The sequence below is a fragment of the Macrosteles quadrilineatus genome, unplaced genomic scaffold (assembly GCF_028750875.1).
Source record: "Macrosteles quadrilineatus isolate MER2022 unplaced genomic scaffold, UCM_ALF_1.0 Scaffold_11__1_contigs__length_5352618, whole genome shotgun sequence".
Classification (NCBI taxonomy): Eukaryota; Metazoa; Arthropoda; class Insecta; order Hemiptera; family Cicadellidae; genus Macrosteles; species Macrosteles quadrilineatus.
In genome coordinates, this window is record NW_026542604.1 from 888,657 (window position 1) to 907,840 (window position 19,184).

The 19,184-nt window shown below is 36.7% G+C and overlaps 2 protein-coding genes across 6 annotated transcripts in view; one reads left to right on the forward strand and one right to left on the reverse strand.

Moving 5' to 3' along the window:
* Positions 1 to 794: 794 nt before the first annotated feature.
* LOC129004730 (negative elongation factor E-like) lies at positions 795 to 16,836 on the forward strand. The gene is made up of 6 exons (XM_054433317.1): positions 795 to 1,033; positions 8,652 to 8,945; positions 11,235 to 11,437; positions 13,305 to 13,359; positions 15,948 to 16,059; positions 16,675 to 16,836. The coding sequence occupies exons 1-6, from the start codon at positions 953 to 955 to the stop codon at positions 16,746 to 16,748; spliced, it is 819 nt and encodes a 272-aa protein (XP_054289292.1). The 5' UTR covers positions 795 to 952; the 3' UTR covers positions 16,749 to 16,836.
* The window catches only part of LOC129004729 (titin-like), a 29,921-nt gene continuing 27,564 nt past the window's right edge, over positions 16,828 to 19,184 (reverse strand). For all 5 annotated transcript variants that reach the window (XM_054433314.1, XM_054433312.1, XM_054433313.1 and 2 more), the window contains one exon: positions 16,828 to 19,143. In XM_054433314.1, coding sequence (XP_054289289.1) covers positions 16,957 to 19,143 — 2,187 coding nt within the window. In that variant the 3' untranslated portion in view covers positions 16,828 to 16,956. The remainder of the gene's footprint in view (positions 19,144 to 19,184) is intronic.

Genomic DNA, 19,184 nt, shown 5'->3' on the forward strand with positions numbered 1-19,184 from the left:
CTTGTTGTAAAGTTTGCTTATTTTATCTTGCCCGTAATCTTATTAGGGTACCATTATTTTTTATTTTAATGACATTCATCCAATGCATGTACTGTACAAAGCATTTTCCTTCCACCATGGTACAATAAAGCACATTACGAATACAAATTCTTGATTCAATGTAAATAAGAAAACAAAAGTATATAATACATAAACAGTTCTTATTTTTACTCGGTATGTTTAATAATCTACGATAAAACATACTCATTAATTTAATAGATTCCCCATTCATGGAACAGCTGAAGCATTTTATTGTTAGTTCTGTCCGGTGTACTGTAGATGTCGTTTTTGTTTAGACTTTGTTTATATTATTTTGGGGTTGGTTTCTCATGATTTGCGCCTCACTGTTTGGTTATATAGCTAGTGGACAAGTTATTGTTTATGATTAGATAGCTTGATTTGGCTAAACGTGGATGTAAATTACTGAAATTGCAAGAAACGAATTGTTACCAAAACTACAGTACACCGGACAGAACTAACAGTAAAATTGGCTTCAGCTGTTCTATAAAAATGGGAAATCTACTAAGGGAGTATGTTTTATCTATGGTATAGTACTTAACAAACACATGGGAACAAAATAGCCTTATGATATCAGTGAAAATATTTGGAGCAGAAGGAATAAAAAACCCACTAAAAAACCTTAATCTGTTGCTACATGGTTATTGGTTAGTAAACCAAGCTAGCTGTACACGCAAGCTAGAAAAGAAGAATGAGAAGCAGAAGAAGAAGAAGCCTCAATGTTTTGCTGTAGCAGCTGTCAGTTTTGTTTTGTTTAATATTTAGTATTTACTTATTAACCAACTTACGTAAATTAATGTGAGTACAGTACCAACAAGTAAAGTTAGCACAGTTTTCGAAGAATAAACTTTCAATAATAGTAGTGTTATAACTTCCTGTCTTCAAATTCAGAACAATGGTGTACCTACACTTCCCGACCAATTTAACAGAAGAAGAACTCATGTTACAGGCAAAATACCAGAAGCTTAAAAGAAAGGTAGGTAATGTTTTTGTAGTTGTTTAGGCACATATTCATCGACTAAGTTATTATCGCTGAAACTACATCGTATCAAATTCACTAAAATGCAGGTAGATGGGCATTTTCTTCAATCTGAGCAAACCCTTTGAATCACACGTTACTCTTGATGAGCTTTCTTGTTTTGGAATTATGGGGCTGTCACTCAAATAGTTCAGGTGCATGCAGTTTGAACCGGGCACTCTGCATGAAAAACTATGTGCACTTTCGGTACCGAGCAACACCACTAAGTACCCCGAGCACAATTAATGTTTGGCAGGAAATGAAATGAAAATGAAAATGAAATGAAAATACTTTTTTTATTGAGGCGAACATTAGGACCACATGGTCCTTTCTTACAGTTAACCTCTTATGTACTAAATATATACTAAACAATGTATTTTTACAAAACTTTTAAAACTATAAACAAAATAATAAGTAAAACTAAAGTTATAAATCTTTGTCCCTAATATACGCATACACACACACATTCACTCTTTGCCATACCTAGGCCTAACGCACGCCATCCCACCAAGCCACGGTCATCCGATCGAGATAGTACGCCTTCAGCGCCGCCGTCAGTTGGGAACGGGATTCTATACTCCTGATAGTGAATGGTAGTGAGTTCCAAAGGCGACATGCTGTTACTGTAAATGATCTATTATAAACTGTTGTCTTATGGTGAGGAATTTGGAGAGTTGATGAGCCAGAGCGGGTATTTCTTGCACCTCTTTCATTTAAAAATCTAAAATTGATCGCAAGATAATTTGGAATTTTGAGATTGATGGCCGAATGAGTTATATTAATAATGCGTATTTCTCTAACGTCAGACAGTTTTAAAAGAGAAGAATTTACATAGTACGGTGTGACGTGATCATCTCGTCGAAGATCATACAAAAATCTTATACAGTAATTTTGAGCTCGTTGCAATTTTGTTGCCAAAGCCACGGTCATATCATTAACCACGGTATTACAGTAATTGAAGTGGGGAAACACTAGTGATTTGATCAGTAAAAGTCTAATGTGAAATGGTAAAAGTCTTTGCATCTTCTTCAGTGTGTGGACAGCGGCAAACACCCTTTTACAAGTGTTAACCACCGCGTCAGTCCAGTCTAGTGTGTTGTGTATCGTCAAACCAAGACTTTTAACTTTGTTTTGGTATGGCAATACAGTACCATTCACAGTGATGTGAGGTAAAAAGTTTTGGTCAAGTCGGTTTAGTTGTCGTGCGTGGCCAATAATGATTGGTTTGGTTTTGTCAGGGTTAAGTTTTAGTCCATTCTTTGCTGCCCACTCAACAATTCTGTTGATGTCGTCGTTCATTGATGTGATTGTTTCATTCACCACACTGACTTTGAAGTGAGCGTAAATTTGTAAGTCATCAGCGTAAGAATGAAACTTGGCTTGTTGTAAGACTGAACTGATGTCGTTTATGTAGATATTAAAAAGTAAAGGGCCAAGTATTGATCCTTGAGGAACACCACAAGGCACCTGCCTCCAGTCAGACATAGTTTTGTCATGAGACACACACTGCTTTCGGCCATGAAGATATGATCTCATCCAGGATAATGAACTAGCCTATTAGAAAAACCTATTATTTTGAGTTTTGTAAGAAGAATTTCATGATTGACTGTATCGAAAGCCTTGCTGAAATCAAATAAAGTTAAGATTGTACATTGGCTACGATCCATAGCAAGGCGTATGTCATCAGTTATCTTTAGCAAAGCCGTTTCAGTGCTATAGGATTGCCGGAAACCTGATTGAAATTCGTTTAAAATATTGTTTTGAGAGAGGAAATCGGATATTTGAGAGTGGGCAACTCTTTCGAGTGCCTTAGAGAGAGCTGGAAGAATACTAATCGGCCTATAATCTTGAGGAAGTTTAGGGGATGAGATCTTATTCAAAGGACGGACTATAGCAGACTTCCATTTTTCTGGGAAAATACCTGTTCTTAGAGAAGAATTAAAAATGAAAGTTACCGTAGGGAGGAGAGCAAATAAAACCCGTTTTATTAAAGAAATTGGGATATTGTCAGCACCATTAGCATCAGACGTAATTCGTCTTATAGCTTTCAAGACATCAGATTGCAAAATTGTACGGAAACGAAATTCAGGAAAATCATTGTTTAAATTGCATTGCAGTTTTAAATCATTTAAATGGTTCTGAATAACTGTGCTATTTAAATTTGTAGAGGCTGATAAAAAATAATCATTCAATACATTTAACGGGACAGATACAGTGTTCGACTGTTCTTGTTTTCCAAGACCAAACTTCTTTAAATTACGCCATAGCACAGAAGAAGCCTGTTTTCTATCTGAAAACAGCCTATGGAAGTAATGAAGGCGAGAGTTACGTAGTTGTTGCTTAACTTGGTTTCTGAGCTGACGGTATTGGGCCATTAGCCCCACGTCTCTAGTTCTCCTGGCTCTGCGAAAGACTGAGTCCCGCTGAGCCATTAACCTGAGGATCTCATTTGTGATCCAAGGCACGGGATGCTTCTTATTAACCCTTCGGGTAATGATTGGAGCGTGCTTATCATATAACTGCAAAATCATTTCATTTAGGGAATTTACCATGTCATCAACAGACTCTAGAGTATGTATAGATTGCCAAGGTATCAAATAAACATCAGCTAAACAATTAGCTTCGTTGAAATTTCAAAAGTTTCTATACGTTAATTATTTTTTTGTTCGGGTTTTGGTGCTCTTATTGAGAGGGCGCAATAGATTAAATCGTGGCGAGATATGGCCGGGACTGGAAGCTGTCCGTGGTGGACTGAAGTTTCTGGATCATTTATAATGATGAGGTCTAATAGAGTTTCAGCTTCAGCAGTGTGATGCGTTGGGTCCAGTGGAAGTATAGTAAAATTGCAAGAGTCAAACATGTTTTTTAATTGTCTGCAGTCGTAGCGCTCAGGTTTCAATAAGTCACAGTTGAAGTCGCCCATGATTAAAATACGACCGTAGCCAGGCATGAGGCGCAAGAGAATGTCTTCAAAATCTGCCAGATGCCCCACGCCTGGAGGGCGGTAACATGCCCCCATGAGAAGAGCATCTGAGCCAGACAAACAAATTTCTAAAAACATGAACTCGGGTTTAGCCGAGTACTCACCCGGAGATGCATACAATTGTCTGGCATTCAAACCGTCCTTAACATAGACAGCTACGGTACTCCACCACCAGTCTTGTTAAGCCGATCATTCCTAAAGATAGAATAACCAGACATTGCAACAATCCCGGATGAAATACTCGGCTTTAACCAGGTTTCTGAAACAGCTACAATTTCAAAATTTTGCGATTGAAAAATTGCTCTGACTTCATCAATATGTTTACAAAGTGACTGTGCATTAATATGAGCGGCTTTGAATTGTTTGTGGAATGGAGTCAGGTTATTGGCAAGGATCTGAGCGTTATCAGTAGGGAGAGGAGTGGGCGGGGGAGGGGTGACTGAGGCGACGCTGTGCAGGTCCGCTATCCTGGACCTACAGCTCGGACCCGCGGCGAGGCGACGACGACGCTCGCCAGCATAGATATGGCAGACTCACACACACGCACACATACACACAGGATGAAAAAGCTATCTACACATTGATTTTGAATACTTATTCTAACTAAATTGTAAAACATTGGAGATTCAAGCACTTTGGGTTTCGGCTCTAAATATTTTATAACAAAACATTATTTACTGAAAATAGTTATAATTGTTAATATTACTGAATATTTACTGAATGAACTTCTTTAGATCAATCCTGATTAAACTGTGTGGTCATTCATATAATGCATAAAATTAAAGCAAATACAATAATGGTAAATAATTCATAACACTGATAACAATAACATATCTTAAATAAATTAATTGTGCTTTTTGTATATAAATGTGAAATAAAAATAATTTAACTTCAAACATAAGCTATTAACCCATTTAAGATGCACAACCACTCAAAGATTAACTGTTGCATAGCACCCAATGTTTAGCTAACGTTGTATAAGAGCAATCATAATACAGCAATTGAAAAATTAAATAGTTGTGATTCACATAAATACAATAAATAAAATATAACTTCATGAATTATTTTCGCAACTTTATAAGGCAATATTACTCAGTTCGTATATATTTAAAATAAATGAACATATATATACATACACATACATACACAAACACACACACACACGTTCATAAATATAATATTGATTCAACTAAGTAGTATTTATGTAAAAATATTAATAATGCATGCTTAAAATAAATAAATAAATAAATAAAATTAAATTAAAAGAAGCATTTTCTTATTCATAGCATTATTAATGACAATTCAAAATGATCTTGAGTGAATGTAAACATACGTGCATAATTCTGTATAGTAATTGATCAAGATAAATTAAAGTAAACAAAAATATATCTTTAACTAGCTCAAAATTAACTGTGTAATACATGTATTAACTTTAACTGGCAAATAAATAAATAATGCAATATTACTCGTAACTTCACGTCAATTAATATACGGTAGATTTGACTAGTAAAAATGATAATAAAATAAAATTATGGAAAGAACTTAAATAAGTATATTATATATAAACAAAAAGATATTATTGTTTGAAAAATCGTTACACTTAAGTTAAATAAAAATTAGAGAGTAAAAACTACTTGCATTACACCGTTTCCGTGACAGGTCTTGCAGGTGTCAAGTCCGCCAGTCGAGTTGCGACGCCTTTAGCTCCGTCCTTGTCCTTCCACAGTACCCTGCCGTCCAGAGTCCAGGTGTTCCTCTGACCGTAGATCGACTCGGCTTTTTTCAGGACATCGAGCCGATGAGATGTCAGGTCCTCCCTTATCGTGATGCCGGTGCCTTTCAGACTCTTCTTTACATTGAACACACGTCGGCGCTCCCTGTAGCTGGTAAAGCGTACGATGATGGGACGATGTTTAGGGCGGCCGTCAGGTGATGGATCCATGTGTCGTCCAACTCTGTGTGACCTGCAGATGGCGGACTTGAGGACTGAGGAACTTGAGAACAAAGCTAGATCTCTTAAGGCCTAGCGAAGATGACAAAAATGAGGCTCAACAACCAATATATTTAACAAGCATTTCAATATTGGCGAGAGAGTACAGTCAAGAAATTATGCAGGATAAAATCTGTGGAAATTTGGAACTGTGGTGGAAAGACTAGAGCGACTTCACTACCTTGTACAACTTGATGAAGGGTATGTAATCAAACGGCACTTCAATCAACTTCGAGCTTGTGAAGTGCCAAAAGATTCTACTTCTTACAAAAGCCCTCTACTTAGCTCATTGCAACAAACAAGGCAAGGAAGTCCAAACAGCTGATGTGACCCAATAGCCAAAGTTCCTCCTAAGCAAACACATCGAACTTTCATATTCCGAAACACCAATCAAAGATGCTCAAGACAACCGCCATTCATGGGAAAATCAATATAGCCTCCGGCATGTTAAGTAAATTGTTATGCAATTCAGAAAGTTCACATGATACTGAAAATTTTTTAAGTAGCACTTCAAGCGGGGAAGGTACTGCAGTCTCTGGAACATCGAGTCCTACAGTGAACTTTATGCTTAATGAGGGAAGGTGTTGTACTTTGGACCTATATGTACCTTGGACCTATATGTACCTTGGACCTATACTCATTTTAGCACTATCTGTTGAGTAAAGGGAGAAAAGGGAAGTAAGGGGAACATTTAAATGTGTTTCTACATTTATTTCCTCTACTTTAAAATCAGTGGTCCAAGGTACAACATAGGTAGCCTATTGTACCTTGGTCCTAATGTTATAATTTTTTAATAATTGAAAATATATTTTTTGGGTGAAAATAAAGGGTTAAATAAAATATATGCATTGTGTTAAAGAACAATGATTACTTTTCACTAACATTTATTGTGTTTTAATGTGTCATATCAGAATAAAAAAATAAAAAGGTAAAATAGGTCCATGGTACAACACCTTCCCTACTGAGAAAAAAAAAAAAACCAGCAGACAACAAGAGGCCCAGGAGCCGAGTTCCAGCAGACAACAAAACGCTGCATACTCACAAACAGATGCCCCCAAGATTCGGCGATCAACGAGAATCAGGAAACCCATCAAAAGGATGGATTTGTAAATGAGTTTTCTCTCAAATAAGTGGGGAGAAATTGTTATATATTTAAAACTCTCATTTATTTTTAATATAATGACTGGATTAATTTTATATTGTAAATAATTCAATGTTAACTTTTCATTATAAACAAATAAACATGATTCAATAGTTGTATTATATTTGTACGAATTTATACTTAGCTTAATACTTAACGAATTGGCTTAGCTGCAAAGTCCTGTAGCATTCATTTGTGCCATAAATAAACCTTCGATAGCCGCAATAGTGAGTTCCAATGAATGTCAATCTCTTGAAAACATCCTCAGTTTAGCCAAAAGATTTAGAGTCATGTTATGCCACAATTTATCGACCAATGCAGGATTAGTCAAAGATGCTGTTGGCACCGTCCGCGATATTTTATACGAACGTGAAGAAGTCTTATCACATTTGGAAATGCAGCTTTTATGTTTATTAGTTGAATGTAGTAATTATGATGACCCAACATTATGCAATACAGTGGTCCCGATTGTCCCTATTGTAACTAAATTTTGTAAACGTGACATTAATTGAATTCCCGAAAACAATTTCCATTGGCACCTGCCTATTCTCTCACAATTCACAAATTCCAAAAGGCAAGACCCTGAACCAAGCAGTTGTTGATATTGGACCAAGACAATTCAGTGCTGGGTTGACGTATTGCAGTGAGCCGCGTCCGAACGATAGATGGACTGATTTTCGACTCAGGATTTCCAAAAGAAAATCTGATAAACATTAGGCCTAACTAAAATTTGGTCTGAAAAATAAACTAGTAGAAAATCAATGTTTAGTATGACTGGTTATAAAAATTTTTTTAGTTTTAGCACAGACTATAGACCAATTTGCCTGTGGTTTTAGTTAGAAATTTTCTCAACTTTAAAATTAATTTCCCAATCAATACCTATATTTTTATTTGATTTTTTTTTGTTCTATAGGTTTTGGATACAGTTTAAGAGAATGCTATTTCTTATGTGTTTTCATTTGTATACTTATCATCAAATAAAGTTAAAGTGTTATGCAGTTGCCCGTTACAAGCAAAATGGGTAGAAGCTAAACTGTTTGGGTTGAATGTAATCACTAGCTGAAACTGTACTGCTCTGTTTGAGAAAAAAGTAAATATACCACCTCAGAGGTTTTAAAATGCATTAAAATGCAAATGCAGGTCTCAAAAAAGCCATATAATAACATCTCAGTGTTTTTGACAAGTTGTCTAACTATTTTAATCGCCCAAAAAATTTTGCAAAACAATTTTTTCTCCATTTGAAATTGTAGTTAAAAATAATTTTGAAGCTTAATGGTGAGGGTCAATTGCAATATAATGCCCTGATGACTCCTCAATTTTATGGACGCGACTGTGAACACCACCTAGTTAATTTAATTTCTGAAATTATTTAATTTCGAACTTTTTGAAGCCTCTGAACATAAAAATATTATAATAAATCTTTATTAAACATCAACTTACATTTGACATGTAATTGTTGCAGAAAAAGGCTTTACAAGCCTTAAAAGCTCCAAGACCTGAACCAGAGAGAACTCCAACTCCCAAAAGGCCGATGGAAGCACAAAATGCAAAAGAAGTTGCCAAAAAGTTGTTGAAATCTGGTGCCATCACTGCCATTCCCCGCACTCCGAAGCGTCCGGAACAGGCTGGGTTCAAGAGACCTAGAGGATTGGAAAGAAAATTGTCTGGGGCCGATAGAACTGTGAGCGGCTACCAACCATTCTCTGCGACTCAAATGGATGATCAGGATTCAGAGACTATGCGCCCAAGAGTTAACGTAAGTATTTTGTAAGGGTATTTTAAATATAAGTTAAACTACTTTCAGTTGTGTTTTTATGAGTCTTTTATGTTTTCTATGGCCTATTTGTACTTCTTCTAAGGTAAGCTAGTTGCTATCCTCTTTATTCCACAATTCAACATCGTGGCCTTGCATACAGTCACACAATTCTACAGTAACATAATTCTGAAACCTAGACTTGAATTTTCCAATCTTCAGCTGTCCAATCTTGTGTCGTCAACCCTACCTGCAGACGATAGAGTTTTGTGAAATTGTGTGTCGTTTCAATGTGGTATGACTTTACACTGAAGCACTTAAGTACATGAAGCCTTCCTGTCTGTTATCCGAAGGTACACGTCACTTGACTTTTCTTATTCTATTATTGTACTGTATAGCAAACAGTTTGTCAACTCCTCATATATGGTACCTGTAGGCCTACTTCTGTCATATCTTTACCTCAGTGCAAATGGAGACCCATGGCTGAGAGGGACGAATGTTGCTTTATCCTATCCTCTGGAAATTCACTTAATCTGCAGGTTTGCTGTGGTGGGGATATTTACCTTGTTAGCAGACATTTTGCTTATCTGACCTTCCAGCGACCAGTTTAGGTTAGATATTAAGCCTATTTCAACTTATTTTATTCTAGTAAGCCTATTTCCTTTTTTTAAATTTCTCCTGTGTCAATGTAATTCCAAAAATGACTCTCCTCATTTCTGTATTAATCTCATTTTATTAATTACTTATTAGGTTTCAGAGTGTATTTATTCTATTTTAACTCATTGTATTTCTCCTTTCCTCCCCTCTGTTTAATTGAGAATCAACCCTTTAATTTTCACATAGGCCTAACATCCTACTAATATTATAAATGAGAAAGTTTGGATGTATGGATGTATGGATGTATGTATGTTTGTGACAAGTAAACGCATTAACCACTGGACGGATTTTGCTGAAAATTGGCATGATGATAGCTCACATTCCCGATTAACATATAGGCATATTCTTATCTCAAAAATCCTTTCGGGCTCCGCCCCAGTGGCTCTGTAGTTTTCCATGTTAACCTTATGAGTATTCATATTTAAAGGGAATTAAAGAATTTAGTCAGCTGTTTCAACTAAAAAGTTGGTTCTATGATATGCAAAAGCATTAAAAACTTATAAGATTTACCAACAGGGTGCAGCACTATATTTATTTTGCATTCATGAAAACTGCTTATTTGAACTAAACAGCAACAATACAACTGTGATATGCAATGAAAACTAACTGTCAAAGTAGGATTGTTTACAGTTATGTTTATGTTTTTAGTTTCAGGAATAATTTGTGATATTTTGAGATTTTTTTAAAATTTATTTTTCTCTATTGTTTAGGTGAAGAAGTAGAACATAATGGCTATGGTAGATGTGTGATACTATAGAATACTGTAAATTTAAAGTAGTAAATTTTATCAAACTTTGTTCTCCCTCATTGCAAACACAAAGCTTGAGTATAACTGCAATAAGCATTTTATAGCCAACCCCGTACGAAGGACGGGTACTCTGCTAGTTACTTACATAAAATTCAGCAAAGCTGATGTAACAACAGGTGAAATTATTATCATGAAATACAAAAAATAAAACTTTTTCCTACAGTTACCTAACAATGTACATGTTCTCTCACTGATTTGAGAAAGCAAAGTGGCCAATTCACTCATCAGTGAGACAATGTTAACATTGTCTCACTATAATTACATTGTCTCACTCCAGATTTGCAACGTGAAGGCACGAAATAGGGAGCGCGTAACATGCAGACAAGGTTGTATGCGCGCGAAATACGTTGGCAGCACTGGCTGTAAATCAGGTGGTCAGCTGTTGTACTGTTGCATCATTAAATGTCATATTAAAAGTTCACTTCTGTGTAAAAATATGTTACGTTTCTTTACCAATTTATTTGTTTTATGGTAACTGTAGGAAAAATATAATGTGCAACTCGAGTGCAAAGTGCAATTGCCTCACTTGAGAAACCAGAAACCATTCCTCACTCGCCTACGGCTTGTGAGTAAGGATTTCTCTCGAGTGAGGCAATTGCTCACTAGTTGCACAAATAACTATTTACATTTAATTTTTAAAATTAAGTCAACACATAATTCATAAAAGAGTTCACATAGTAATTAAATATATGCCTTGTCGATTTTAACTGAATTGTTCTATCGTTTCTACAGTTTTAATACGTTTTGGTACCTAATTTGTTATAATTTTTTTTTTATACTGTGGAATATATTCAAGTGCAGTAAAATTGGACATGCTTTGATTGCAGGACTTGTATGAAAGTTTTGTCAGTGCTCGGGACAGAGAAGAACGAGGATTAACAGACAAACCAAGAGAAGAAGGTAGACCTGAGAAACCTCGGTCTGGGAACACAATTTTCGTTCATGGTATGAAAATTACTGAGGACTTCCTACGTAAAACTTTCCAGTCATATGGCAACATTGTAAACATATCAATGGAAATTGAAAAGAAGTAAGTTTTGTTCGTTGGAACATTAACTATTAACTGAAAGAAATCCTAAATAAGCCTAAATTTCTGTGTTACTAGAGAAATAGTATAGATAGACTCATTTAGCGTTTTGCTGTAGTGTAGGCCAGATCTCTCACTCATCTTCCAATTATATCTGGGTGAAAGCCTTAGTTGCATCCCAATCCCATAATGCAGGGTCGTATTTAGAACCGATGAGGCCCCGGCGGCTCTCACCAGAGAGGCCCCTCTATATTCTGATTCTTCGGACAGGTTAGAACGTGGTATTATTGCTTCAACTCGACGAATTGACCTTTTGTTTCGAACAATCCGATCAGCAAAAAGATCTAGGAGACTAAACTAATAAATAAGTCTATTATTTTTTTTTATAATAATATTAGGCATCTTAGGTCGGGCCCCCGTGGAGGAATTAGTGAACATCTTTCGCGATCGTGAAAACATCATCTTCGTCCTTTGCAATCGCGGCGAAATCTCCTGTGGCCGTGGAGAAATAGTTAACCTCTTGCGCGAGCGCTGAGACATGATCTTCATTCCCGCCGATCATGATGAAATCATGAGGATCTTCTGAGTTTTCGTTGACATGATCTTCGACACCCGCGGTTGTAATAAAATCCTAGATTAATATCACGGATAAATAGTGATAAACTCGTACGTTAACGGCAAAATAGTAAAGATCTTCCGCGGTCGCGCAGATTTTATCAATGTCTCCCACAATCACGGGGAAACAGATAATAAATTGGTTGAAATAAATTATGAATAAAAGAAATTTTAACGCCCCAAGTGAGGCCTCCCTCCGAGGCCCCCGGCAACCCCCTGGCCCTGCCCATATGCCAATGAAATATATAATAACAAAGAAAGATTGGCCAGGTGTTCCTTTCAAAAATAATCTTGCAAGCAAATTGCAAATTTTGCACCCTAGATGTAAGAGGTGTGTCATTGCATTCAGTTGTTTCATTTGTTTGAACTAATAATTGTCACAACAGCACATCTGTGTTAAAACACATTAAACGTGTGTGTAACTAGTTATGTTATTATATTTAAATAGTTGAGGATATTTGTAAATAAAAGTTATTAAATTACTAATGTTATAGGATATTACTTTTTTAATCAAATTTTTACATCATGTTATTTTGGATACGTAATTGGAAATTTATTTGGTAAGCAGTTTTTCTAACCTGGATTTTATTTTATTGATGCTAACAATTATTGAAGTTAAGTGCTTCTTGATATATAAAGTATAGACACCTCTATTTAATAATGTCAAGTGCCAAATTTTCATTTGTATTCACTGGCTTTAATTCTCCTTTTATGTAATAGGCCTGGTTATTAAAACACTTGTGTAAGAAAGTATTTTTAACCTTTAAAACCTAAAAGGCCCACATATCAATACATCAAAGTACAACTCAACAAAACAGCTGAAAGCTATATCTGATAATGTGACTCGTCAAGCTTAAAACTACTAGCTTTAGTGTTTGGGTGACCAGTACTTTTGTCTGGCCAGAGGCCAAGTCTCCCTGGCCAAGAGACTGCACTTTAGATTGAGGATTTTAAACCCATCTCTGTCAGGCTGGTGTGCAACTTATGAAAAGTTAGCCTATCCGAAGCAGAGCTTGATGGGAGTGGCCCAACTAATATAAATAGTGAATGGCTAAAGTTGACAAGATGGGTGGATTCTCTGTGAATTAAATGGAATAAGAACAACAATTAAACATCTACCTGGAGATTTAAGAGTTAAGTGATAAAAATATGTGTTTCAATCAAGGAATGGAACCATGTTACCAAATAAGCAAATGATGAACGCATATATTTTCTTATTATGGCATACATGCTATATTATGGCATACATTTTCAGCCGTGGGTTCGTGACATTTGACAAAACTGAAGCAGCTGATACGGCAATTACTGAGGTAAGACTAATTTTACTGTTCACTGTAGGTTTTTAAATAGGTTCACAATACTGGTGTAACTTATAATAATGGCTGTTTTGTGTTTTCCCGCAGTAACATGTGCTACCATACTTGGGAATAACGAATAGAAATTTTAACGATCAGCAATATTCGTTAGTTTTTTTGTCTAACTTCTATCATATTGGTTGGTTTTTAAAAAGTACTGAAAATAACTTCTACTCAGTTAGATCCTATCTAACGAATGGATAATACTATACTTTTTAGTAGTTTTTGAGTTCAAATAGTTAGTTAATTAGTTTAATTAGAATTTTGGACGGGCGGAAGTACCTCAAAAACGAGTTTTTTTGCTTGATTGGTAAGGGCTGCGTGCGGCCGTGAGTGTCAGCGCCCTTGTTGACAAACAACGCGTGGGGGGGGGGGGGGAGGGAAAGTCCAGTTGCTTTGGAATTTGGTATGCATTTTGACCATGGGGAGTGGGGGCAGTGGCAGCCACTAACAAAACCGAGGGGTGGGAAGAGGGAAAGTTTGTTTGGTGATTTGTCATCTCAAAACATTGTCCTCAGTTGTTCATTCTCTGACAATATTGAGAAGTATTTTTTTCTGTGGTAGCAACCTTAGCCTGTGATACTCAACTCCCGACAATGAATAACACTCATATTTGATCCCAATGACACTCGTAAACACAAAGAAGATCTAGTCTTTAAGATGAAATAAAATATTTACAAGACCCAAACTACCGTGAATTAAATTCTTTGAAAATAATCTGTAACAGTTTTCTGTTTTTGAACAAAGAAATAAATTTTTCCTGCAGTCACCCGACAAAGTTGGTTTCCTTGCACTGATTATAGTACAGAAAGCTGCTAATTGTAGCATTTACTTACTTTGTCGCACCGTTTATACTTTGTCGCACGATTTATACTTTGGCGCTATCCAGAATTCCAACCAAACAACACAAATTGGTTTTATTATGCACATTATACGAATACACTTGGAAATAGGTTGGCAACACTTAAAGATACTATTAATCTGATCAGCTGATTGACTATTGATACTATGATTTCACCTGTCCTTTCGTGTTTATATTCTTCTTTCGTTCAACGCTTGGTTTGAACATAACCAAAAGTGTAGTATTTTAAAGAATAATTATAAGTGGGTCTAACATGTTTGAGAATAATAATCTCAGTGATTGTGAATATATGTGCACACCAGAAGAAATATGTAGCAGAAACTGCAAAGCATGTTTCATTAAACCTGTTTCCTGAAAAATCAAGAAAGAAGTATGAACGAGCATACAAACTGATGACCGAGCTGATTTTAACTGATGATTAAGTAGGCCTAGGCCTGGCTGGTGACAGTGATTTATTATTTATTGGTATGTTTACAACCTAACTGCCCTTCCTACCCAGACAACACTGCGGTTTCAAAAACATTGACTTGTGTTGGTTTAGTTACCACATTAATTAAAACATTGAGATTAGTAAACAAATCCAGCTAAAGCTGGAAAATACCTTTGATTAACCAAACAGACAACTGTATACAGTAGTAGTAGAAATAACAAGCAAAAACAAAATTAAATCTGAAACAACACAATACAATAGGTTGGAACAAAGGTGAATACGAACAAAATGGACAAGTCTGCAGAAGATAGTGGCCTCGCTTGAGCCAAAATCTTGTGCAGATGTGCCCATTTTGTTGTGATTTTCTAGCGTTAGCTGGGCTATTTTTACTAATCTTGTTAAGTTTTAGGTATTTTCTCACCTAAGGATGGATAAGATTCCAGATCCTGAAACATTGTAAAATCTTGCTAATTTTTAAAATACTTTTACTGACGTTGGAAAAGTTTACTAATTGTGATGAATTTAAATGTCTGGAATAATCCACTCAAAAATTAACATCAAATAAAAAAAATAGTTACAGACTTGCACAACAACAGATTTAGTGTTTTCTCCATCTCTGTCAAAAGATGTTGTAAGAAACCTAACCTAGCTGTAAGCCTAGCTATAGTTTGTGATAAAATACTTTTTTGCTTCTCATTGAGTACCTCAAGTAGATTTTTGTATCTGGTTTATTGGGCATGTTTTGGTGTGTATTTGATGTCCAAGAATAGAGTGTGTTGATGGAAATTAAATGTTTTTTACCATTATGTTTTACTAATACTGATAGACAATTCAAACCAAGAATCTCCAGTTGTAATTGTAGTATGAACAAATTAAAGGGAAGGAAGGGTGGGAAAAAGGTTAGGCCTAACATAAAAGAGTTTATTTTAAGTTAGGGCGAGTCCAATATATGTATATCACAATGCTAGAAGAATCTATTTATTTCCTGTGTTGTTGGCTGAACTACTGAGTGACGTTATGCTTCTACAAAAAGGGAACAGAACAGCAATTTGGAGTTATCGCTATGAAAATTGTATTGTCCCAAAACCGGGGTTTTAAAACTTATTTAATAGTAATTAATTACGATTAAAAATAGCCTGAAAATCCCAACTTTATGTACAGACCATTGAGATAAAGAAACATATTTTGTAAAGAGGTATGTTTTGCGAGTTGGAATCCTAGTAGTCTAATATGGTATGATGACTGTTACAGATCAATGGCAGCATTGTGTCAAATATACAACTGAAGGTTACCTTGGCTCGGAGACAACCAATAATCAGTCCCATCAATGATGCCTCCTCATCCACTGCTTGGTCCTCTCTTGGTAAGTGACTCAATGACTGGTTACCTGCCTGGTACTTGTTTTCATGCTCATAGTAGTTAGTATTATGTAATACTAAATTAAATAGCTTAAGCTGGGTTTTCCTAGAAGCGGAGTCGGCGAGCGGAGAGAGGAACGCGGAGAGCGGAATTGAAATTAACATGGTATTCCGCTCCGCTTCTAGGAAAACAGTAACATTAAATTGCCTAAGACAAGTGGAGTCCGCTCTCCGTGTTCCTCTCTCCGCTCGCCGACTCCGTGCCTAGGAAAACCCAGCTTTACGATGGTATTGAAACCATATTTTTGACTATCAAATGGCATTGGAATAGACAAGTTACACTATCAAACTCTTTGAGATTGAAATGATTTTAAATCTCCCCGTTTTGACAAAACTATCAAGAAACATAAATTGTCCCTATTGGCTTTCAATGAAACAATCAGAAAATATAACTTTTCACAAGATCAGTGAAAAAATTAATTCGGTTCCTTGGTCAATCATCTTACTGTATCTTTTATATCTTTTTCAAGCATATTTTCCAATTTTCTGCCTTGTTTGGATCCAAAATATAAACTGATGCTCCAAAACTTTGTCATAACTTTGTTTGTGTTATGTTTCAGCTTCCAACCGATCTCAAAAAGGAAGCCACAAGGACAAAAGAGAACAAGTAATATACGATGATATATTTGACTAGTTTAGTCTTCTTAAGTTAGTGTCTTAAGTTGAAACTATCAATGTGATAGGGAGTTTATTGTAAATAAAAAATAAAATCATTTAAAAAACCACTCAAAACAGTGTTTATTTACAAACTTTATCATTAGAATTGTAAAAAGAGCATTGTTCAATGTTCTCGGTCTAAAAATAAATAACGACTTAAAACAAATGAAATAAATAACAAAAGTTCAAGGGTGAGGCGGGAGGAAATCCCAGTGATGATGGTGAACGGTTCTATCTTGCCCAAAACCCAGGAGCAATAGCCCGGCAATGAGAACAAGAACGATACAAGCTGCTGTCTGGGCGTCTTTTCGCTTCTCACCCTCTGGAAATGCAGCATTGAGGACCTCTATGGCTTGGTTCATCCCACGAGATGCAGAGCTGTGCCAGATGCCAAGGAGCTGTCTGATTAACTCTACCGCAGTCGCCTCTCTCTGGTGAGGTCTCCGAGCTATTGGGTAACTATGGAACTCGTCTTCTTCCTCCTCATCAGTTGACAGCTGAGTCGGCTGTTTGTGAGAGTGATGTCTTCGTCTTCGAGGAACCATCCTCAACTCCTCCTCTGAGTCTTGTGATCTCGTTCTGGGAGGAGACCTCGGTGGAGGGGATGATGGGACGTAACCAGGAACATGCTGGCCTTGCGGACTGTGGATGACTATGGTAGGTGGTGGGGATGGCCTCCGTGGGGGTGAGGGTGGGGCTGGCAGTGGGGAGGCAGGAGGCACTTGTGTCAGAGGTTGTACGGACGAAGATGAAGGGAGAGATTCTTGTTGGTTCATAGGTTGTATAACGGATGGTGGTGCCACTTCCTGTTGAGGTGTGGTGTTTGTTTGCGAGTCTGTCATCTCCGGAGGAGTCTGAGTCGATGACTGAATGTGAATAACTGGTGCGGGTGGTGGTTGCGGAGTTATTGCTTCTAGAAACGATGAAGGAAGCTCAAATCCACTTACTACTAAATGACCTGATTTACTTGTCAGTTCTGCAACTTGCATTGATACACCGTCAATGTCGGAAACTGTAATCTTATGTGCTTGTAGTTCGGTAACATTGAGTTTGTCTACATCCAATTCTGCTACATGTATTTTTTTAGCTTTAAGAATTTCAGTCTCAGGAGTTGGTATAACAACTACTTTGTGCTCGATAATTGTTTCAACCTTTTTCTCCACCTCAGGCTCCTTAGCAGGGCGTGGTGTTTCTGATGATGATTCCTCATATCTGCTATAATCAGCTGAAGTTTGTTGTTCTTCTTCCACATAAAACCCATCTGGTAATGTATCAGTCTGAGTTGATACATTAGCTTCAACAGGTGCTGGTAAGGGTGTTTTCCTTGTTTGGCTTAGTGACTTTTTTCTCCGCTCTGTTTTGACTGGAGGCTCACTCAATATTTCTGGCTGTGCATGTCCAGTGTGTGGCACTGTTTGTCTCTCACAAACCTCTTCTACAGGTTCAATATTGAGAGATTTTTCTCTTTTTGTCTCATGATCATGATGTGGGTGACCTACAAGAATATCAATTCTCTCTGAGACTACTACATCTTGTTCATCCAAATCTGTTGTTTCCACCTCTTCCTCAGTAAATTCTCTCACATCTTCTTCGTCTCTCATTTCCTCTTCCCTGGTTTTCCTCGGGGGACGTGGTGGGGGAGGTAAAGGACGATCTTTCATTTTTTCGATCACATCTTCGCTTTGGAGATCTCTCATTTCTTGAACTTCTTCTTGTTCATATTTAATAGTAGATTTTTCATTATCTAATGAATCTAATATTACACTGTTGACAATTTCATTCTCTATGTATTCCAGGGTTTCTTTTTCTTTTGCCTCTTGAGTATCATTTTCATCTTTCAAAGGTATAAATTCACCTTCGTAAACAGGCTCTCTGAACACTCTGTTTCCTCTCGGAGGTCTCGTTGGTCCTATTGTACTATAATTTCTCACAGGTCTAATAGGTGGAGGAGATGACATGTGCAGTTTTTTCTTAATTGCTCTTCTAGGATATGTAAAAAAGAAGTTTATACTCTGATTTTTCAAAGCTGCTAGTTGTGCCGCTGTTTTTCTTCGCCGACTAGGAGGAGGAGGTCGTTTTGGTTTTTCTGTTAGTTGTTTTTGTTTTCCCTCCATTACCGTCTTCTCTATAACAGCATAACCTGGTGAGTCTATGATGACAGGCAAAATGTCAGGCTTAGTTTCCAAATCCTCTGTCATGTGTGTCCTAGATTCTGAGATGAGAGATTCGGCTCCTCTAGAAGTTCGATCATCTTCAGCCAGTGATGTTCCTTGTGATCGAGATTTTCTCATTGGGGGAGGAGGAGGAGAGTCGTAGTGACCATTCTGAATTGCCCTGCTTTGATCTGTATCCCTTTGAAGTGCGATCACATGCTAGAAAAACATATTTTGTATTACAACATGATAAAGATAAA